At 41.6% G+C, this 23,927-nt stretch overlaps 1 protein-coding gene across 1 annotated transcript in view; it reads right to left on the reverse strand.

Annotated features, from left to right (window-relative positions):
* Nucleotides 1-2,052: 2,052 nt before the first annotated feature.
* TfIIFalpha (transcription factor IIFalpha) overlaps nucleotides 2,053-23,927 on the reverse strand; it is a 95,658-nt gene continuing 73,783 nt past the window's right edge. Inside the window, exons 10-12 of the mRNA XM_080278225.1 lie at nucleotides 17,575-17,653; nucleotides 4,966-5,118; nucleotides 2,053-4,163 (exon numbers count right to left, since the gene is read on the reverse strand). Of these exons, the coding sequence (XP_080134351.1) occupies nucleotides 3,959-4,163; nucleotides 4,966-5,118; nucleotides 17,575-17,653 (437 nt within the window). The 3' untranslated portion in view covers nucleotides 2,053-3,958. The remainder of the gene's footprint in view (nucleotides 4,164-4,965; nucleotides 5,119-17,574; nucleotides 17,654-23,927) is intronic.

The following is a 23,927-nucleotide window of genomic DNA, read 5'->3' on the forward strand; positions in this document are numbered from 1 at the left end:
TGATGCCAGTCACAGACGAGCAGTGACTGATGAAATGCTTTGTGCTGTGTTGGAGCTGTATCCTCCTTGTTTGTCTACTGTTATATGGTTTCTCCAGATCCAGGAAGGCTGCATACAGCTTTTCCCTTTTCAAGATACTGTACTGTTCTGTTATATACAGTACCTTAGAAAGAGGGGAGGCAGTGGCTGAATCAGTAGAAAGGAGGCCTGCAGTCCTAATGTACCCAGGATTGAATCCCAGCTGGGGCAGGGAACAGTTTAAAGATTTGAATTTCATAAAAGCAAACTTTACTGATCTACCAGAAGACCCACCAATATGTAAAAATACTCCCACTAATACCATTACACCAGTACTGTATGAGACAGCCCTGGCATGTATTCAATATGGACGATGGGTGTTAGTGCCGAAATGATGACGTGTGGAGGTGTGTAGGAGGCCTGCTGAGCCTTGGGATAGGCCCTGAAGCCTTTGTCCAGAGTGGGGTAAGAAAGAGAAAAAGGGGTCTACAGACCAGTTTCCTTCCTAAAACTTTCTTGTACCCTCTTACCATTTCCTCAGTTTTCTCCGTAACTATGTCAACAACTATTTTTCCTTTATACTGTATCTTCCTCACTACACAGAGAAGACAAATTCTCTTCTTCTTTTCCCTTGAATGTGGGAAACCTCATCTTTACCTCTATACATGGGAACTGTCATATCTGACTTCCAGTCCCATGGCACTCTACCATTCTCCTAAGCTAAGCTGTTGTGTCCATATCCTAATCACTGTCTCTCCCCAACATTGCAGCATTACACCACACACACTCTCCATGAATCTGCAGTGTTTTTCCTATTCTGACTTTTTTTAAGGCTTCCCACATTTCCATCTTACTGATCCTTCCTCTCTTCTTGACTCAATTCATCTCCCAGCCATTCCCCAACCACTTTGACTATAACTAGTTTTGTCCTCTACTTAGCAAAAATAAATTCTCCTTCGGATCATTTTCTCTTGTCCACTAGCTTTCTACCATTTTTATTTCTCATCCCTTTGATAGTGCTGGAGAGGGACATCTTCACATGGTGGTACTGAAGTAACTGGGTGCAGCTGCCTCGTTATATAAAACATTCTTCAACTACCTCCTATCCCCTAAAAGAAAGATATATAGTGGACTGTGGAAAAAGAAACTTCAGCCTGCGGGCAACCAGGTTCACATCCATATAACCCTGATTTTAAAACAACAGTTACAACAATCCCTTGACTACCTCCATTACTTTACTGATCAGCTTTCTGAACAGTTTCACAGCCCTTCACATTATATTCATGTTTCTATTTAACTCCTTGTTCACCATCAACTCCCTTTTTTTCTCTTTCAACAGAGTCTTCATCTTTCCTCTTCATCATAATGCTCTCTCTTTCCTCTCTCCACAAAATCAATCTCTACTTCCCATCCAAGCAAACCATGCTTTCTTCCTCTTTTCCACAGCTTCTTTCACCCCCTCATTCCACTATGCTGTTCCTTTCACCCCATTAACTCTTCTCATAACCTCACAGATCACCTCGCATATTACAAAAATTTCCTCAGTGAACACCTTACTTGCACCGTCCACTTCCCCCCATCGAACTGAGGTTATATCTACCCACTCAATTCTCTTGTAAGGTACTCCACTCTTTCTTCCTCCTCTACCTTTTCCACATTCATTTCAACATTTGTTCCTCCCTGTTTGCTGACCTTTGTTTACCCCCCGTTTTTATACCTTTTATTGCATACACTGCAGTACTACATAAAGGTAAAAAAAGCTGCTCCCCAATCCACTATACACTTTCTAACATCAAGCATAGATCTCCTTTATACATCCACACACATTTACCTAATCACTGCATAATGTTCACTGAACATATACAGATATAAAATTTTTACATTAAAATCAAGTAGGGTGATCATAATCAAATGCAAAAATGTTATCAAACAAATATATATATTAGTGAATCATAAACCAGTCATAAAGAACCAAAATGGCAATAATCAAATGGGGAAGAAAAAAAAAAAAAAAAAAAAAAAAAAAAGTCACCCCAAATTTTAAGGGAAAGTTAAAAAAAAAAAGTCACCCCATATTTTAAGAAAAAGTATTAATCACATTGGTGGTAGGTGGGGGTGCTCACCATCCACTCAATGTAGTGCTGCTTTGGGTGTCTGCCCTTTCCTCTCTTCCTTCCTTTCTCTCCTGTCTTTCTTTCCTTCATTCTTTCCTCATCTTTCTGCCTACGGGTGACTTTACATTCCCTCTTGTGTCTTTCCTTCATTCTTTCCTCTTCCTGGTGCCTAGGGATGACTCTACACTGAGTGACAAGCCAAATGCTTTCCTGTACACCAGGAAACCATTTATTATGGAGGGTGGTAACCATATAACCAAATTATGGCACATCGTGGTTTAGTGAGTAATTAAGGTGCCCCAATCGGATTGAGCCTGTGTAGGTTTATATCCAAGGGGTGATTGGGGTTTATTGCTCATGTAATGCCACTCAGGAATGAATGACGCTGGCCACTCTCATCTTAAATGTCAGGACCAACTTGCCTCGCTCTGGGCTCCTACGCTCCTCAGGGGGCAATGTAGGATTGGATGATGGATGGATGGATTAATCACATTCAAATCAAGGTAAAAAATTTAGAGATGGTAATCATAATCATATTTATAATCATGCTGTATTGCAGTAAGACCTGGAGAGTACAGAGAGAGGATATTTGGAGGCTCAAACATATAGAAATGACAATGATTCGGTGGATGTATTGTGTGTCCTTGAATGCAAGGCCTGAGGTAGGCTAGGCTTACAAGTGAAGAGTTGAGAGGAAGTATGAGACTGGAGTCTGTTGGTGCTGTGACGAGAAGGGGTAGCCTGAGAAGGTTTGGCCATGTGGAGAGTATGGAGGATGACAACTGGGTGCAGAAGATGTGAAGTGTTAATATTAAGGGTAGGGTTGTGAGCGGCAGACCAAAAAAGACTTGGGATGAGGTCAAATACCAGTGGTGTGACCTCAGGGATAAGGAACAAAGCAGGGAGGCTGACAGACATCAAGCAGTATGGATAACTCCTATTAGGTGACCACAGCTAGTGCAGGTAAGTATGCTGGGGCCTTTATAAACAATATGAAACAACATGATACAATCCCCATGTCTGCCACAAGTTTTCCCTTTGAATATCAATATCCATTACAGCACAAAGCTACAACTGTAGTGTTAAACAGACAAAATACCAATTATGCATTTCTATGAATGCAACTACTTCAAGAAGCAGATCAACATACCCATGAAAAACTTAGTTTATTACTGAAATGTGTCCAACACATTACCTCACAATAAAAAGTATGGTACTGTTTATTTCAGATATTGGAGAAATACACTATTCAGCTTCTCTCCCAATGCAAAAATCTATCTCCTTAGTAACAACCACATCCTACAGTATATTACCACCTTCATAGTGTTGGGGCCTGAGGTTTGGCTACTCTTGGTATACTCAAGGATGTAGCAAAGATTTCTAAGTGGATGGATGGACAGAACTTTTGATCAAGGAGAGAGGACATAATAATATCACTGACAGTATAATAAACAAAGCACTGCAGTATGATTAACCATTACTTATAATCCATACCACTCTACTGTACAATCACAAATTCTCTAATGTTTATTAAACCAGCAAGATTAAGGCGTCTGGCAATAGACAGACAGATTATGTTATCAGGCATTATTATATTAGGTATGATTACCTTGCTTGTTTAAAATAGGCCTATATCATAAACCTTTATGTGAAGGTACTGCTGGTAGAATACTGTACAGAATTTTGGAGTGATGGCAGAGATCTATGTCCCTCTGTTTGTGTGTGATTGCCTTCACAGTACAATCAGTTTTACCTGAACAATGTCTGTCCTTTATAAATCTCTGAAACTAATACCACCAACACAGTCTACTACACTCCCCATGACCTTACTGCTTGATAGAGAGGTACATCTTCCCTTTGACCATTTGTTTGGTTGGGTTAATACGCTTGAGGATCTGTGCAATAGCATGAACCAGCTGGTCTGAGTTTAGTCCTGTCTTCTTGCATTTAAACTTATGGAGGAGTTCTGTGGTTGTCATAGGCTTGCGCATCAGATAACGACGAATGGCCTCCTCAGTCACACCGCTGTCACTGCAATAAGACAATAGGTTACAAGACATATAATTATGAGATGACCACACAAGGAAGTGACAAGGAAATAAAGGAAAAGCTTATACCGGTTTCACCATGTAAGGGCATTCCTCTCCAGCACTAAGAATAGGTACTATTTCATTAACAAATTAATCACAAAAGAATTTTTTTCAGAAGCTGTAAATAAAGCCCAACTGCACCTTTCATGACCCACACAGGGGAACCACATGGGTACCAGGTATTATTACTTATCACGTCCCAAGAGATTCACAAAATGAGGGGGAAAAAAATATAGTTAGTATATCCAATATCAATGAAAAAAAATGCAGTTAGTCTATCCATTCCATAAACACAAAGGTAAATGTGGGGTTGACAGCATTAGGCACTTTGCTGCACTGCTCATCTTCGTAAGTTAGCCTTCTGAGCCTACGGCATATTATTCACCCATAATCCTGTGATACAAAGTCACTACATCACCCAGGTTACCACAAACGTCCCATATGTATTAATTTAGGTACCATATTCATTTTCCCTACCAACCCACAAATAGTACATGGGCACCAAAGCTGAGCAGCATCAGTGCCCACAATCCAGCTGGTATTGGGCTGGGGTTCAAATGCATACAGTAGTAACTAGCACATAATAAGTATAATAAAACAGAAGTACAACAATCAGTAAGAAGTTACACTATCTTAAGTATCATACTGGAGTGTGCAGCATTGATATGAATGATGAATTTACATCAAAATAACACTTTATCATAATGACCACACTCAAAAGGCAAGAGAGAGACAGGACATACCTAGAGGGTGAAAGTGAGGATGTCGGTGGGTGAGATGACCCAGCCAGGTCTGTGCGTTGCTTCTTGGCCATTTGCTCTGGGCTGCCCTTCAAACGCTTCTTATTGCCACCACTACCTCCACCACCATCCTCATCCCTGCCAGACCCATCTTTCCTGTGAGGCAAAATGATTTAGGTTCATGCATAGTTTCATCCATCCATCCATCCATCATTTGATCCTGTGCTGTCCCATGAGGAGCATAGGAGCCCGGGGCTAGGCAGTCAGTCCTGACATTTAAGATGAGAGTGACCAGTCTCACTCATCCCTGAGTGGCATTACATGAGCAATAAACCCCAACCATCCCTTGGATATAAACCTTCACAGGCTCAATCCGATTGGAGCACAATAATTACCCACTAAACTACCAGGCGCCAAAATTTGGTTATATGGTTACCACCCAGCATAGTAAATGGTTTCCTGGTGTACAGGAAACCATTTGGCTTGTTACTCAGTGTAGAATCACCTACAGGCAGAAGGAAGAGGAAAGAATGAAGGAATGAAAGACAGAAGGGGGAGTGTAAAGTCACCAGTAGGCAGAAAGACAAGGAAAGACTGAAGGAAAGAAAGACAGAAGAAGATGGAAGGAGAGAAGGATGGAGGACAGGAAAGGGCAGACACCCGAGAGCAGCACTACACTGAATGAGTGGATGGTGAGTGCCCCCACCTATCACACAATGTCATTACTATAACATTTGACTGGTTAATTCCATGTGTAATGCAGAATGTGTGTGTGTGTGTGTGTGTTTACCTAATTGTGATATACAGGAAATGAGCTACGCTTGTGGGGTCCCATCTCTGTTTCTCAGTAAGTTAAATTTAGCTTTAAACTCTTTAAAGTTTTTAGACTGGATGATCTCTTTGTCCAGGCTGTTCCACAGGTCTATACATCTATAAGGAAAACTATATTTCTTGATATCCTTCAAGCAGCAAGGTTTCTTCAGTTTCATTCCGTGTCCTCTTGTTACTCTCTTATTCCATAAAAATAGATCTTCATTGTCAATTTTATCTACTCCCATCATGGTACTGAACACTGCAATCATGTCTCCTCTCTTTCTCCTTTCTTCTAAGGAAGGCAAATCCAGCTTTTACAGCCTCTCTCTGTACGACAGATCTGCCAGACTGGGGACCATTGCTGTTCTTTGTATTCTCTCAAACTTGTTTATATCTTTCTTTTTGTGTGGGGACCACACTACTGCTGCATATTCTAACCTGAGGCGAATCATGGCCACTATCAATTTTTTCATCATCTCCTCATCCATATAATGAAAGGCTACTCTTACATTAGTCAGGAGTTTATACATCTCTCTAACTGCCTTGTTAATGTGTTTTTCAGGTGACAAACTGTCCTGGACCAGCACTCCCAAAACTTTCTCTTCTCTAGCTTTTGTGATTGGTTCATTACCCATCAAATACAGTAATCCCTCCACTACCCAATGTAACAGAGCCAAAGGCATGTCCGGAAAGTGGTCCCATCCGGATAGTGGACCCCAGCCTCCTGGACTTGTACTTATGGACCCTAATTCAGAAAAACACCTATACAACTCCCTCTGGACATGCACAGCACCTATTTAAGACCCAAATCACACCAATAAGGGACATAAAAGACTGAAATAAATGCAAAAGAACCATAAAATAAGGTTTTAGAGGTGAGTTTATAGAATATTAAACATTCTGGGTACTTACAACAAGTCCCTGGCTCCTGGACTGGTAGTTATGGACCCTAGCCTAGCCAAACTCAGAAAAGCACCTCCCTACTCCACATGCATAGCACCTAAGACCCTATTCACACCAACAAGGGACAAAAAAGAGTGAAATGAGGTGTTAGAGGTAAGTACAGTATGGAAAATACAGTACAATATGAAACATTCTGGGTACTTACAGCAAGTCCCTGGTCATCTCAATGAATAACCCACCTCCTCTCAGACTCTGACAGTAAAAAGGAGTTCCTGAAGCACTTGCAGTGCACTGTACATGAAGTCTTGCACTGAACTTAGTCATTTGCACTCAGAATTCCATTCTCTTAACACTGCGCACTCTAGTCTTACTTGCACTCCATTGTACCTTAATGAAATGAGTGTTGCACTCTGCACTTAAAGTCTTTGCACTCATAAATCCATTTTCTAAATATAACACACTCTAGTTTATTTATGCTACATTGAAAGTCTACAAAATCAGTGTCTTTTCACTCAGAATTCTAATTTCTTAACACTATGCACTGTTTTTTTTCACTGCACAACACTGTAAATTCCCGTGTGGTCTAGTAGAGAAGTTCTAGCCGTTTAATCACTGTCAGAGTCTGAGAGTAGCTGTTGCAGGTGACCTAAGGGTGCATCGCTGGGTCGTGGTGATGGAGTACCCACTGCAGACGACTCTGAAGAGAGGCGCAAACTCATGTCGAGTGGTGACCCCACCATGCCTGATGTGCTGGGCTGTGGCTCAGAGGATGAGGGCCTGTCTTTGGGAGGCAATGGAGTGAAGCTAGGGCTGGGCACAGCGGGGGCCACAGGTCTGAAAAAGCTGTCAATGGTTGATTGATGCAAGGAACGACGATTTTGACAATTAATGATGCGCTGCCTGAAAGCACACACTTCCTCCACAAGTCCCAAGGGCCCCATCTCCCTGTCACAGTCCGGGTGCTCCAGGTAGTCCAGAACGAACTCTACATGTTCCCGGGGTGCGCTCAGCTTGGGGATGGCTGGAGTAGTGTCACGCTGAGAGAAGTCTGCATCATCATCGCCGTCCTCATCGGAATCTTCAAGCTGGGTACTGACACCTGCAACTTAAGATGCGATCTCAATATCAGACATGGTCTGATACCCAGGATCGCCCTCGACGTCATCCAACCACTCACGCACTTCGTCCACATCAACATCGTCCTCCTGCGCACGTAGACGTGCATGGATGTCATCCACGTCAAAACCTAGGAAATTGTGCTCCACATCCATTCCGAGAAGCAGACGAGACCAACCATTTTGTAGAGTCTTGACAGGGACTTCCTTCCATGCACTGGCCCAGTTGTAGATGGCAGACTTGATGTTGCAGCGGCAAAGGTTTTCCAAAGTCCGCTGGCCTCGCGTGTCCAGTCCCTCCCTGCGCTCGTCCTCGTCCTCGAGAACAACCATCACCTCGTCCAGGAATTTCCTTCAATACAGCCTCTTCGTTGCCACAATCACTCCTTGGTCCATTGGTTGGATGAGAGCAGTAGTATTAGGTGGCAGAAACATGCACCTAATGTGCCCATTCTCAGCTACCAAGTCCTTGTCGCACAGGTGAGCAGGTGCATTGTCGAGGAGAAGGAGGGCCTTTACCTGGTCGTGTGGGATTCCCAGTTTCTCTGTCTGGTAATGGATGACCTCCTTGACGAAATGGCGGTGGAACCAGTCTTTGAAGATGTGGGCAGTGAACCATGCCTTCAAGGAATGGTACCAAACGACAGGAAGGACATCCATCACCCCACGAAGACACTGAGGCTGCTTTGCACGGCGAACAATAATGGGCTTAAGCCGGTGCATGCCGTTAGCATTGGCACAACTCAAAGCAGATATCTGTTGCCTGAAGAGCTTGCGGCCAGGTACACGCTTCTCTGTCTCCTCCGCAAGAGTATTCGTGGGGAATGAGTGATAGAATAAACCAGTTTCATCAGCGTTGTAGACTTGACCAAGGGTGAGGCCCTCCCTGTTGATCAAGCACTTCATCTTGTGCCGAAACTCCTCTACTCCATCCTCGTTGGCATCCAAAGCTTCACCATGAGACTTACGGTTGGTAAGGCCATGTCGTAACTTGAATGCAAAGAGCCAACCCTCGGATGCCTTGAAGTCTATGGCGTCGTGAAGCCTTGCGAACTTCTCAGCAGCAGCCTTCAGCTCCGTGCCATGCACCAGCACACCAGCAGCAAGTTGTTGTCGATACCAAATCAACGTGGAGTGGTCGCCTTTAGCATATATGGGAGTAAACATCATCTTCCTCTCCATGTTGCATTTGCTTTTTGACAAGAAGTCAGCCGTGTACTGCATGAGTTTGTCTCAGGATCTCTTGATATCAAACAAAGTAGATTGGGCCAGGTTGAATTCACGAAGGATGCGTGAGGAAGATCATACCGCATCCACCTTGTCCAATATCTCCCTCTTCTTCTCCAGAGTCAAAACCACTCTCATCCTCTTCTCAGGCGGCGGGGCCATCATCACACACACTAACAAGAGGCAGGAGAGCAGCAGGAGAGCCTGCAGCAGGTAAGGCACCACCACAAAAGCCAGCACGTGGGTGACCATGACGACGAGCGTGCACACACAACAAGAAACGGGCAGTAAGTGGGGAGGATGCAGGGGTGCTCTAGCGGACGGCAGCGGAACGACGCACCAAAACACAGCTGGCCCGAGCCGCGTGCATCAAGTTCAAATTACAGGTGGGAAAAAGTCGTACTTTTTTCTAATTTTTTGTGGTTATTAGCCCATTTTGGGAATATTGGATCCCGTGACCAAAATATCCGGTAAGTGGGGATGTCCGGAAAGTGGGCGTCCGGATAGTAGGGATTACTGTAATTCAATGATGGCCTCTTGGTACTTTTACCCATTTCCAATATTTTACATTTTTTTGCATTGAATTTCATTTCCCACACCCGGCTCCAATCGTGTATCCTATCCAGAACCTCCTGCAGCATTTTACAATCATCCTCAACCTCTATCTTCCTCAAGATCTTTGCATCATCAGCAAACAGACTTGCGTAACTGTTCACTCCATCTACCATATCATTTACATAAATCAGGAACATTACTGGCACCAACACCGAGCCCTGTGGGACTCCACTTGTTACTTTCCTCCATCCAGACATCCTATCCTTTATTACTGTCCTCATTTGTCTGTCTCTCAAAAAGTCTCTCATCCATTCCAGGTTCCCCCTCAGTCCTCCTATATGCTCTAGTCTCCACATTAGTCTCCTACGAGGTACCTTGTCGAAGGCCTTCTCCAAATCTAAATACACACAATCCACTCAACCATCTCTCTCCTGTACCACGTCAATCGCTCTTGAGTAAAAACTCAACAAGTTGGAAACACATGACCTTCCACTTCTAAATCCAAACTGACTATCAGCCAAGATATTCGTCTCTTCCAGATATTTTATCCATCTATCTTTCAGAATTCTCTCGCACAATTTTGCGACCATGCTGGTTAGGGACACTACTCTATAATTCAAGGGTTCTTCCCTGTTTCCTCCCTTATAAATTGGCACCACACTTGCCCTCTTCCATTCTTGAGGCACTTTCCCCTCTTCCAGAGAACACACAATTAAACTGTGAATCTTATCTGCCAGTTGTTTTCTGCATTCCTTCAGTACCCAATTAGAGATTCCATCTGGTCCTGGGGCTTTCCTTACATCTTGAGTTTCCAGTAATTTATACACTTCCTGTACTTCCACTTTCATATCTTTTATCACTACATTTCTAGTCACTCCCGCCCCTTCCACAAACTCCTTTTCATTTATGAAAACTGACTGGAAACATTTGTTCATTAATTCTGCTTGCATTGATGCATCTTTATAGACCCCTCCTTCTACTTTCAGTTTGGTGATTCCTTCCTTTTGTTTCAATTTGCCATTGACAAATCTATAAAACAATTTTGGTTCATCCTTACATTTGTCTATTATACCTTTTTCAAAATTCCTTTCTTCCACTCTACATATTCTTGTGTATTCATTTCTATCTATCTATCTATCTATTGCCAGATGCCTCAATCCCATTCAGGGTGGCCACAAACAAATCGCCTCCACGTCGCCCTGTCCCCCCCCCCATTTCACTGCCCTCCTTTGTTCTGTTGTTACCTCTCTTTCTCCAATTGTTCCATGCCATGTCTCTCTCTTTTTTTTGCTATCATACACCTTCTATTAAACCACTCCTTTTTCCTGTTTTCTTTCCCCTTTACTCTTGGCACAAATTTTTCCACTCCTGAATTATAGAAGCCTAGAAAAATATCCCACTTCTTCTGTATCTCTCTTGATTCTCTGAATTTTCTCCAATCTGCATTTTCTAAAAATTTTCTCAAACCTGTACAGTCTGCATTCCCAAAGTTATATCTTCCCTGCCTATAAAGCTCGTCTGTTGGCTCCATGTTCCCTGTTATCATCTGGAACTCAATGACCACATGATCACTTTTTCCAATAGGACACTGATATTCCAATGATTTTATTACATCGGGTTCTTTGGTAAACAATAAGTCTAGTCTTGCCGGTGTGTCCTCACCTCGGAACCGTGTCTCTTCTTTGACCCTTGTGTCATCATATTATGCATAGTTATATTTAATAATGTAGTGCCCCACGAATCCTTGCTGCCTCATAAGTCCCATTCCTCCCAGTTCGCCTCTTTACATTTTTTTTTTTTTTTTTTTTTTTAATGTGTCCGACAGGGGTAAACCAGTTCTGCTGTCGGGCCCTGCTGTGGATGTCACTGCTTGCATTGCGCAGTTGACCCTTGTGCGGTGTGATGCGGTGAGGATCTGTCCGTTCTCCCCTTTGGGGCTAAGATGCGAATGAATGTGTTTGAATGGATGAGTAAATGGAGAGTGAGTCGTCCTGTCTCGGCTACCTCCCTTTCCTTGGGGGAAGCAGCCTAGGTATATAGATAGATAGATAGATAGATGTGTCCGACTCTGGGCATAGGATTCACAGCCTGCTTTCAAGGCCCAGTAGTCCTCCTACACACCGTACACCTCCACATGTCACCACTTCGGCGCTAACACCCACCGTCCATATTGAATACATGCTAGGGCTGTCTCATACAGGACTGGTGTATTGGTATTAGCGGGGGTATTTTTACGACATGTCGGCGGGTCATCTGGTAGATCAGTAAAGTCTGATTTTATGAAATTCAAATCCTTAAACTGCTCCCTGCCTCAGCGGGATTTGAACCTGGGTCCGTCAGGACTGCAGGCCAACTCTCTACCGATTGAGCCACCGCAATTGAAGTCACCCATTAAAATTATGCTATTGCTTTTCTCAATCATTTTCTGTAAATAACTAGCCATGTCTGACAACATTTCCTGGTATTCATCATCACTCCATGCTCTTGTCTTAGAGGGAACATACACTACTGCCATATCTCTCTTGCTATTCTCTCCAGTTTCTAATTTCATATTTATCACTTCGGCCCTGCCTTCTCTCATTTCCACGGTATCTACATTCATGTTGTTCTTTACTGATATCATCACTCCTCCTCCCGTTTTTTCTTTTCTGTCTCTTCACAGTTTGTATTTACCATCACCCATATGAACATCAATATCTTCTCTTAATTTGGTCTCTACAAAGCACATAACATCAGGTTCATGTACCCTCAAAAAATCGTTGATTTCTAGCCTTGCCGATATTAAACCATCAACATTAGTTGTATATGCCACCTTCACGTTATTTTTGATGTTTTTTATACCCTCTTTACTCCTTCTCTCTGCCGGCACCCCTACCTTAATTTCTGATCCATGACTCTCCAATAAAACACTGTCTCCTCCTCCTCCGTTCTCTGCTCGTTTTTTACCTTTGCTTCCTTTACTAACTCCTTTATTTTAGCTCTTTCTTTCTCATTTACATCTCTCCTCATCCAAACATTTTTTAACCCTTCCTTGTCTGATAATTTCCATGTTCTACTGATAATTTCGTTTACTGTTGCCTGAGACTTAAACTTTACCTTCAACGGCCTTGCCCCTCCTTCCTCGTACTTTCCTAACCTAAGCACCTCTTCAACCTCTTCTTGGGCTTTGTTGTTTTCCTCCATGACTACTGATAGTAATCCCTCTAATATCCGAACGCCCAATATCCGAACATCCCCACTAACCAGACATAATCGTCCCAGGATCCAATATTCCCAAAATGGGCCAAAAACTGCAAAAAAATCGAAAAAAATCTGACTTTTTTCCCACCCGTAATTTGAAATTGCCGCATGGCGCCGAACAGCTGTTACACCATGGTCCCTTCACCCTTTCCTTCCTCCCCGCTCCCCTGTCAGGGTTGCCATTTGGTAATGAAAAATTCATTTGGTAATGAATCAGAATAATGCATTACCAAATGGATTTTTCACACGTATGAGGATACACAGGATGGAGATGGTGGATTGTTTGCTCTCTCTGATTAATTTGGTAGCCTATATAGCGTGATAATAATCAACATGCTATTAATGATAAGAAGAGTGATTACATGTATTTCCACTTGTGTATATAATTAGCGAAGAATACATGCTAGCTTTACGAATTTGATAATGAAAATTAAAAATGGTAATGAAAATTGAGGAGTTTGGTAATGTGGCCATTGCGATCTGGCAACTCTGTTACCCCATCATCAACAGTCACAGCCTAAATCCGATCGAGAGCAGATGCTTACAGCAGTGCAAGCCACAGGTGCTTATTTTTTGTGAATAAACAGTGAATAAACTGCAATACCTCGCCACTAGAACACACAGGAATTTACAGTGTTGTGCAGTGTTAAGAAATTAGAATTTAGAGTGCAGAGGATTAACTGTGGACTGCAAACTGGTGGTTCAAACCAGTCCAGGAGCCAAGGACTTGTAAGTACCCAGAATGTTTAATATTGTATAAACTCACCTCTAAAACTCATTTTATGGTTCTTTTGCATTTATTTCAGTCTTTTATGTCTCTTATTGGTGTGATTTGAGTCTTAAATAGGTGCTATGCATGTCCAGAGGGAGTTGTATAGGTGTTTTTCTGAGTTAGGGTCCATAAGTAGAAGTCCAGGAGGCTGGGGCCCAATATCCGGACAGGATCACTATCCGGACGTGCCTTTGGCTCTATTACATCGGATATTGGAGGGATTACTGTATTTCTTTAACCTTACTCAGTTCGTCTCTTTCTCTTTCTGATCTTATTTTCATACGTTTTTCTTTAACTCCTGAAATTATTACACATTTTTTCTTATCTGCTACATCCCTAACTAAAGATTCTCTACTTCTCAGCACCCTAACCACTTCTCTCTCCACCTTTTCCTTGCTTTGTTGTTCTATAATCTCTTTCAAATTTACATTTCCCTCTACCTGAATTTTCTTCCACCCCTTTTGTTGCTCCTTGATTTCTTTAATGTGCTCGTCCTGTATTCTTGATTTGGATTCATACTCATCTAGTTTGCTTTTCATCCTGTCTTTTTCTTCTTCCAACCTCTTATTCTCCCTCTTAAGCTGTTTTATTTCATTTGAGGCTGATTCATTGCTCACTTTAATTCAGTAACTTCTCTTTCTTGTTCATCACTACGTGTACAAATTTTTTCCAGTTTATTTCGCAGACTTTTGATCTCGTTTTCCTGCTCTATAGTCCGTTCCTGTAACTCTTTAATTACTGCCCATACCTTGTTTATCTCCTGGACATTCCTCTCCCAGGGCTCTTGTTTGGCGAGCCACAGCTCGCAAATGCGAGAATTTTTTCCCTTCAGCGAACAAATTTTACATGCAAGTCGCCTTTTGACAAGGAAAAAAATACATCAACTTTTGTACATACAGTATTAACAATGATTATTTTAATCCGGATGAAATGGAGGAGACTAATTTTTTTTTTTTTTTTTTTTTTTTTTTTTTCAATGAGATACTTTTAGGTATAAAATGCTGTGATATTTCATTGCTACAGTACTTAATTTTATTTTGTTTTTGTTGTAGTTTCTTACTTTAGTTTTGCTGTTCCATAAGAACTCCAAATTCCTTTGTTGTATTAGCCAGTAGTTCATTATTTTATTCTAGATAAAATGGAGATGTTTTTATTCTCATTGAGCAATAAAAGGAGTTTTGTTATTTAATTATTTCTTCAAATTCTTGTTACATGCTATATATCTTGTGGCCACCATTAATAATCAACAATACACAAGCAACAAACCCCATTATATGATTCTAATCATGACAATGTGTAAATAAATAAATATATTTATTGCTCGTAAAGTATTTCGGCTCGTAGTCAGTTTGGCTACTACAAATTTATTTGGCTCATAAATCTGCAACCTTAGGAGCCAAATGGCTCACAACCATCAGGAGTTAAAAGCCCTGTCTCCACTGTTTTCTCTACACCTGCTATTCTTGTTTGGTTCAACTTAATACAGTAATCCCTCCATTATCCGATGTAACAGAGCCAAAGGCATGTCCGGAAAGTGGTCCCGTCCGGATAGTGGGCCCCTGCCTCCTGGACTGGTACTTATGGACCCTAACCCAGCCTAACTTTGAAAGCCACCTAAATAGCTCCCTACCGGACATGCATAGCACCTATTTAAACCTATTTAAGACCCTATTCACACCAATAATGGACATAAAGCATGATATAAATAAAAAGGAACCAAAGCATGAGGAATAAGAATTGACTGTACCACGGCCAGGGTACTTACAGCACGTCTATGGCTGCCTTCTCTAAAGGCTTTGGCAGTGGTGAAAATGCTCTTGAAGCATGTATAGTAATCTAGTGTTGTGCTGCACTTACAGTAATTCTTTGCACTGTGAGTTATAGTTGTTTAACACTGCACACTGTTAATTGCTCCAGGCCAGTTTCAATCGTCAGTTTGCACTCCACAGTTAATCCTTTGCATTCTAAATTCTAATTTCTTAACACTGCACAACACTGTAAATTCCCGTGTAGTCTAGTGGCGAGGTATTGCAGTTTATTAACTGTTTATTCACAAAAAACGAGCACGTGTAGCTTCCACTGCGATAAGCATCTGCTCATGATCGAAGTTAGACAGCAACTGTTTGTGCCTTGGTGGTGACGGGGAAACAGAGCTGCCAGATCGCAATGGCCACATTACCAAACTCCTCATTTTCAGTGCCAAATTTAACTTTTCATTACCTAATTCGTAAAGCTAGCATTTATTCTTCACTAACTATATATACAAGTGTAAATAAATGTAATTACTCTCCTTATAATTAACAGCATGTTGATTATTTTCATGCTATGTTGGCTAGCAGATTAATCAGAGAGAACAAACAATTCACCATCTCCATCCAGTGTATCCTCATACATGTGAAAAATCCGTTTGGTAATGCATTATTCTGATTCATTACCAAATGAATTTTTCATTAACAAACTGGCCCACATTTGGTAATGAAAAATACCAAATGGCAACCCTGACAGGGGAAGGGGGAGGGGGGAGGAAGGAAGGGGTGAAGGGTCCGTGCTGTAACAGCTGTTCGGTGCCACATGGCAATTTCAAATTACGGGTGGGAAAAAATTCGGCTTTGGGGGAGATTTTTTTCTTTTTTGGCCATTTTTGGGTTCCGAAGGTCCAGGCCCATAATGTCCGGTAAGTGGGGTGTCCTAAAAGTGGCCGTCCGGAAAGTACAGGGATTACTTTTTTTTTCATTTCCCACGTCCTCTTCAGAGAAGCCCTCGAACTGTTTCTCGCCACTTGTAAACATTGTAAACATTGTGTGTGTGTGTGTGTGTGTGTGTGTGTGTGTGTGTGTGTGTGTGTGTGTGCATTTATATCTACCTATATCTATCTATCTATATCTATCTATCTATCTATCTATCTATAGCCCGACGCCCTAATCTCGCAAAGGGTGGCCGCAGACAAAACGCCTCCAAGTCACTCTGTCACCCACCATTTGACTACCCTCCCCCCAATTCACCCCCCTTCCCTCATATACTGTATATATATATATATATATATATATATATACACAGTACTTATCTATCTATATATATTATCATACTATAATATTAAGCTCTTGTTACAACTCAGCATTCAAAATAAAAAAAAATAATAATTTTAGGTCATTACGGTGAAAAGAAGGAACTGGCAAATCAGCTTTATGTATGAATGGATCTGTAACCATAATTTTTCTGTAAACTGTTATACTGTATTTACAAAACACAAATGCCATTTTTTAACATATGATGTAGACTTCCCGTAGTGGAATGGCCACTTAATGTCTTTTACCTTCACCTGGTCTAAATGTTTGTTCTTTTACAGTTTATTTCACATAGCTCATGGCAAAACAAGACACTAGTGTGGTCCTACACTTTTAACAGCACTTCTTCATGATTGGCATCATATTAAAGTGTTAATCTATTGCTACAACTCAACATTCACGATAGTGAGACAGCATTTATTGGCCAGAGTAAAAAGAGTATAGAAGCAAACAACAAAGGAAGAGGAGAAAAAAAAGGATAAAGGAAAAAAAGGGGGAGGGGGAAGAATGAAATGGGGAAGACACAGGGTGTGGTTCATATAGGGTTTAAATCCAAGGGACAGCAGAGGCGTACTGCCAAAGCATGCCACTAAGACAAATGCCAGGCCACTGTGGTACTGATAGGGCAATAACATCTTGGATGATGAATAGCAGGAAAGTATGGAAGTGATGTGATAACATGAAAATAGTGGCAGAAGGGAAGGGAAGGGAAGGAATGGAAAGGAAGAGAGAGAGAGAGAGAGAGAGAGAGAGAGAGAGAGAGAGAGAGAGAATGGCTGTATGAGATTAACCTAATTTTTGTCTGATCATAATTACTTTTTCAAAGCAGTGCTGTAATTCACATTATACTACAATGGATTTAGCCGGAAGAAAATGATACTGGTATGCTGAATGTTTTAAGTCCAACATCAATCATGCTTACCCATCTAAATTCTTGTCCCGTTTCCTCTTTTTTCCACGATCCTCATCATCACTCGTGTCTGAAGATTTGGCATCCGATTCTATGGAGAGAGAGAAAATATCAGTATAACAGTACAATACAGTACACTATCAATTATCCATTGCTGAAATATCTGGCCCAGTGCAAAATCGGGCGCTGTTTGCCTGGCACTATTAAAGCAATATCCAGCACTGAAATGGGAAGCAATCAATGGTACTATGCATTCTTCAGAGGTGATGTGCATCATCTGGCTCAGATATGAGACCCAATAGGCCCACAAGCAGACCCCGCAACACAGCAACAACACACCAGCCAATCACAATGCATTGCAGGGCAGCCCACCCCATGTGCCAAACCAACCATCGCTCTCCCACCTGTGCCTCACTCGTTGCTGTAGTGCTGTGAAATGCACCCTACTTCTGCATGGTGGCTGAGTTTGTGGCTTTTGTGGCAATTATTATATCAAATATTGTATTACTGTACTATATGTACACACATGCACTAATTTTTGCTCAGGGGTGCCCCCTTCCTACCCCTGAATACCCAGGGAAGTGGGAAGGGGGTGGACAAAACAAGCACCACCTGCCTCTACCCCAGCTCCCAATCCTCCCACATACCACTACCCCCACCTGTCATTCTTAACTACATTTTAAGCTGACTATATACTTAAAATGTTTAGTCACACTACTATTACACAAACATAAAACACTAGGATATGTAAAAATATATAATGCAACTACCAACACACTGCAGCAAGAAATTAATGCATTATGAATATGACACTGACTAAAACAATATCGTAAACAACGGTCACCCCAGGCCTTATGCATTGGGCTAGCTGTTTACTTTGTTTACACACAGGCATGCATGAATGCACACAAACACACAAACAAAACACACACACACACACACACACACACACACACACACACACACACACACATACACACACACACACACACACACACACACACACACACACACACACACATACACATGCTCAAATGCAGGCTCATGCACACATGCAAATGCATGTGCAGAGAAACACACACTCATGCATCTGTGTACAGTACCCTTGCGTCCAACACAATAATATTGTCATGCATGGGTCCCTTGTTGGACCAAAAACGTGTTGGACAAAATCCAGAGCTTATGGGGAAAAATGAATTATGTCAGCAACCCTAGGAAAAGTCACCCTAAATACCTACCATATACCTATACATATATTGGTACTACTGTAATTATAATACATGGTACTGTACTATGAATGATAACTAACCTTTTAGGATAGTGTTGGTGGGCTTGCTAGGAATGGAAGGTGATATCCGAGGCTGTAGGTAGTCCTACTGGGTCCCTGGAGGATGGCAGCTGGTGTCACTAGTGGATAAGGGCTGCTGCTCCTCCTCAACCTCCCTCATAAATCCTTTGAAATTCCTCTCCCCTTTCTTCTGTCTCTCGATGAATTCTAGCTTAGTGGCCTGAGGGAGGTGCCGCCGCTTCTTGGGGTTCTCAGAAGGCTTCCTGGGCATCGTGAGCAGGGTAAAATGCAGTAACAAGGGCAGAAAATGCAGCGAGAAAAACGCACTGTCAAATGCGAATTATGTGACTGAGTGGCGCTGTGGCGGAAGAAATTTAAACAAAACATCAAGTGAGAACAGAAGCTTTTTTAATTGGGCGACATCACGATCACGTCACCATAGCGGGCGGGGGAGGCTACTTGATCGTAAGTTTTGATTGGCTGTCAGCGTCGCGGGAAGGTCCAGTATGACCGTGTTGGATCAGGGGTGATCGTACTAAAGGCGAACTCTGCGGATTTCGCCCACTTCTCGGAGCTCCATCCATGTTATGCTAACGCACCTGTTTTACAGTACTTAAATCGTATTAAATCGTACAAATATTTTCGCTCTCCGTGCTGGACGCAAATCGTGCTGGACAAACGCGTGTTGGACGCGAGGGTACTGTACATGCACTGTATTTACCTAATTGTGATATACAGGAAATGAGCTACGCTCGTGGGGTCCCATCTCTGTTTCTCAGTAAGTTAAATTTAGCTTTAAACTCGTTAAAGTTTTTAGACTAGATGATCTCTTTGTCCAGGCTATTCCACAGGTCTACACATCTATAAGGAAAACTATACTTCTTGATATCCTTCAAGCAGCTTGGTTTCTTCAGTTTCATTCCGTGTCCTCTTGTTACTCTCTTATCCCATAAAAACAGATCTTCTTTGTCAATTTGATCTACTTCCATCATGGTACTGAACACTGCAATCATGTCTCCTCTCTTTCTCCTTTCTTCTAAGGAATGCAAATCCAGCTTTTCCAACCTCTCTCTATATGACAGATCTGCCAGACTGGGGACCATTTTGGTTGCTGTTCTTTGTATTCTCTCAATCTGGTTTATATCTTTCTTTTTGTGTGTGGACCACACTACTGCTGCATATTCTAACCTGGGGCGAATCATGGCTACTATCAATTTTTTCATCATCTCCTCATCCATATAATGAAAACCTACTCTTATATTAGTCAGGAGTTTATACGTCTCTCTAACTGCCTTGTTAATGTGTTTTTCAGATGACAAACTATCCTGGACCAGCACTCCCAAATCTTTCCCTTCTCTTGCTTTTGTGACTGGTTCATTACCCATCAAATAATTCAATGATGGCCTCCTGGTAGTTTTACCCATTTCCTATATTTTACATTTCTTTGCATTAAAATTCATTTCCCACATCCGGCTCCAATTGTGTATCCTATCCAGATCCTCCTGCAGCATTTTACAATCATCCTCAACCTCTACCTTCCTCAAGATCTTTGCATCACCAGCAAACAGACATGAATAACTGTTTACTCCATCTAACATATCATTTACATAAATCAGGAACATTACTGGCATCAACACCGAGCCCTGTGGGACTCCACTTGTTACTTCCCTCCATCCAGACATCCTATCCTTTATTACCATCCTCATTTGTCTTTCTTTCAAAAAGTCTCTCATCCATTCCAGGAGGTTCCCCTTCAGTCCTCCTACATGCTCTAGTTTCCACATTAGTCTCTTATGAGGTACCTTGTCGAAGGCCTTCTCCAAATCTAAATACACACAATCCACCCAACCATCTCTCTCCTGTACCACGTCAATCGCTCTTGAGTAAAAACTCAACAAGTTGGAAACACATGACCTTCCACTTCTAAATCCAAACTGACTATCAGCCAAAATATTCATCTCTTCCAGATATTTTATCCATCTATCTTTCAGAATTCTCTCGCACAATTTTGCGACCATGCTGGTTAGGGACACTACTCTATAATTGAGTGGTTCTTCCCTGTTTCCTCCCTTATAAATTGATACCACATTTGCCCTCTTCCATTCTTGAGGCACTTTCCCCTCTTCCAGAGAACACACAATTAAATTGTGAATCTTATCTGCCAGTTGTTTTTTGCATTCCTTCAGTACCCAATTAGAGATTCCATCTAGTCCTGGGGCTTTCCTAACATCTTGAGTTTCCAGTAATTTATACACTTCCTGTACTTCCACTTTTATATCTTTTATCACTACATTTCTAGTCACTCCCTCCCCTTCCACAAACTCACATTCATTAGTGAAAACTGTCTGGAAACATTTGTTCATTATTTCTGCTTGTATTGCCGCATCTTTATAGACCTCTCCTTCTACTTTCAGTTTGGTGATTCCTTCCTTTTGTTTCAGTTTGCCATTGACAAATCTATAAAACAGTTTGGGTTCATCCTTACATTTGTCTATTATACCTTTTTCAAAATTCCTTTCTTCCTCTCTACGTACTCTTGTGTAATCATTTCTAGTTCTCTTATATTCTTCCTTTGTTCTGTTGTTACCTCTCTTTCTCCAATTGTTTCATGCCGTGTCTCTCTCTTTTTTTGCTATCATACACCTTCTGTGTGTGTGTGTGTGTGTGTGTGTGTGTGTGTGTGTGTGTGTGTGTGTGTGTATTTACCTATTTGTAGTATACAGGAATTGAGCAATGCTCATGTTGTCCTGTCTCCATATCCACATTTATCTAGTCTACTTTTACATACACGAATGTTTTTCGCCTGCACCACTTCTTTGTCTTGTCGTTCCAAATATTTATGTATTTACCTAATATACCTAATTGTGATATACACGAAATGTGCTATGCTCATGGGTTCCCGTCGCTGTTTCTCAGTAAGTCAAATTTAGTTTTAAACTCGTTTAAGTTTTTAGACTGGACGATCTCTTTGTCCAGGCTATTCCACAGGTCTAAACTTCTATAAGGAAAGCTATATTTCTTGATATCATTCAAGCAGCTTGACTTCTTCAATTTCATTCCCTGTCCTCTTGTTGCTCTCTTATCCCATATTAACAGATCCTCTCGGTCAATTTTACCTACTCCTATCATGGTCCTGAACACTGCAATCATGTCTCCCCTCTTTCTTCTTTCCTCTAAGGAAGGCAAACCCAGCTTTTCCAGCCTCTCTCTGTATGACAGATCTGCCAGACTGGGGCCCATCTTGGTTGCTGTTCTTTGTATTCTCTCAGTCTTGTTTATATCTTTCTTTTTGTGTGGCGACCACACTACCGTTGCATATTCTACCCAGGGCGGATCATGGCCATTATCAATTTTTTCATCATCTCCTCATCCATATAATGAGATGCTACTCTTACGTTAGTCAATAGTTTATACGTCTCTCTAACTATCTTGTTAATATGTTTTTCAGGTGACATATTATTTTGGACCAGCACTCCCAAATCTTTCTCTTCTCTTGTTTTTGTGATTAATTCATTACCCAACAAATAATTCAGTGATGGCCTCCTAGTACTTTTACCCATTTCCAATACAGGTATTTTACATTTCTTTACGTTAAATTTCATTTCCCACATCCGGCTCCAATCATGTATCCTATACAGATCCTCCTGCAGCATTTTACAATCCTCCTTAACCTCTACCTTCCTCAAGATCTTTACATCATCAGCAAACAGACTTGCATAACTGTTCACTCCATCTACCATATCATTTACGTAAATCAGGAACATTACTGGCGCCAACACCGAGCCTTGAGGGACTCCACTTGTTACTTCCCTCCATCCAGACATCCTATCCTTTATAACTGTCCTCATTTGTCCGTCTCTAAAAAAGTTTCTCATCCATTCCAGTTTCCCCTTCAGTCTTCCTATATACTCTACTTTCCACATTAGTCTTTTAAGAGGTACCTTGTCGAAGGCCTTCTCTAAGTCTAAGTACACACAATTCACCCAACCATCTCTCTCCTATAGCACATCAATCACTATTGAGTAAAAGCTCAACAAGTTGGAAACACATGAACTTCTGCTTCTGAATCCAAACTGACATTTAGCCAAAATATTCATCTCTTCTAGATATTTTATCCATCTGTCTTTCAGAATTCTCTCACACAATTTTGTGACCATGCTGGTTAGAGACACTGATCTATAATTCAGGGGTTCCTCCCTGTTTCCTCCCTTGTAAAGTGGTACCACATTTGCCCTTTTCCATTCTTGTGGCACTTTCCCCTCTTCCAGAGAACACACAATTAAACAGTGAATTTTATCCGCCAGTTGTTCTCTGCATTCCTTCAGTACCCAATTAGAAATTCCATCAGGTCCTGGGGCTTTCCTTACATCTTGAGTTTCCAGTAATTTATACACTTCCTGTACCTCTACTTTTATATCTTTCATCAACGTTGGGTCTGGTTAGTACTTGGATGGGTGACCGCCTGGGAACACCAGATGCTGTTGACGTTCTCCCTACGTGTCAAGTGGGGTTGGTGGAGGATTAGTGCCCCTCCCTGTAAAACAATTAACTCTAAGCCCTTGGCCACCCCGTTTGGGATACATGGTGTCTGGCAATGAATGAATGAATGAATCACCGATCTGTGTGTGTGTGTGTGTGTGTGTGTGTGTGTGTGTGTGTGTGTGTGTGTGTGTGTGTGTGTGTGTGTGTGTGTGTGTGTGTGTGTGTACAGCTCTAACAATGTTCAAAGCTATGGCTATGATGCACCCTTATTTGTTTTCACTCTGTACAATAAAACTGTCATGTCAGTTTTGCTTCAGATAATACCATTTATAATTAATATGCTTATCCTCAATTACACACACACAAACACACACCTCTAAAGGTGACTTTCCAGAGTGTAAACACTGTGGAAGAGATACTAAAAAATGCAAAGAATCTTAAGGAAAAAGAGGAGTTCAAAAATGTATGGATAAAAAGATGCCTAACACAAGAGGAACTGGAATTACTGAAAGAGAAAAGGGAGGAAGCAAAAACAAAAAATGTGGGAAGGTCAGAAGAGGAGAAGAAGAAATTTTTTTACAAAGTACTGTAATAG

The sequence above is a fragment of the Coenobita brevimanus genome, chromosome 72, assembly GCF_032717465.1.
Source record: "Coenobita brevimanus isolate Jiangsu-jjx chromosome 72, ASM3271746v2, whole genome shotgun sequence".
In the NCBI taxonomy this organism is placed as follows: Eukaryota; Metazoa; Arthropoda; class Malacostraca; order Decapoda; family Coenobitidae; genus Coenobita; species Coenobita brevimanus.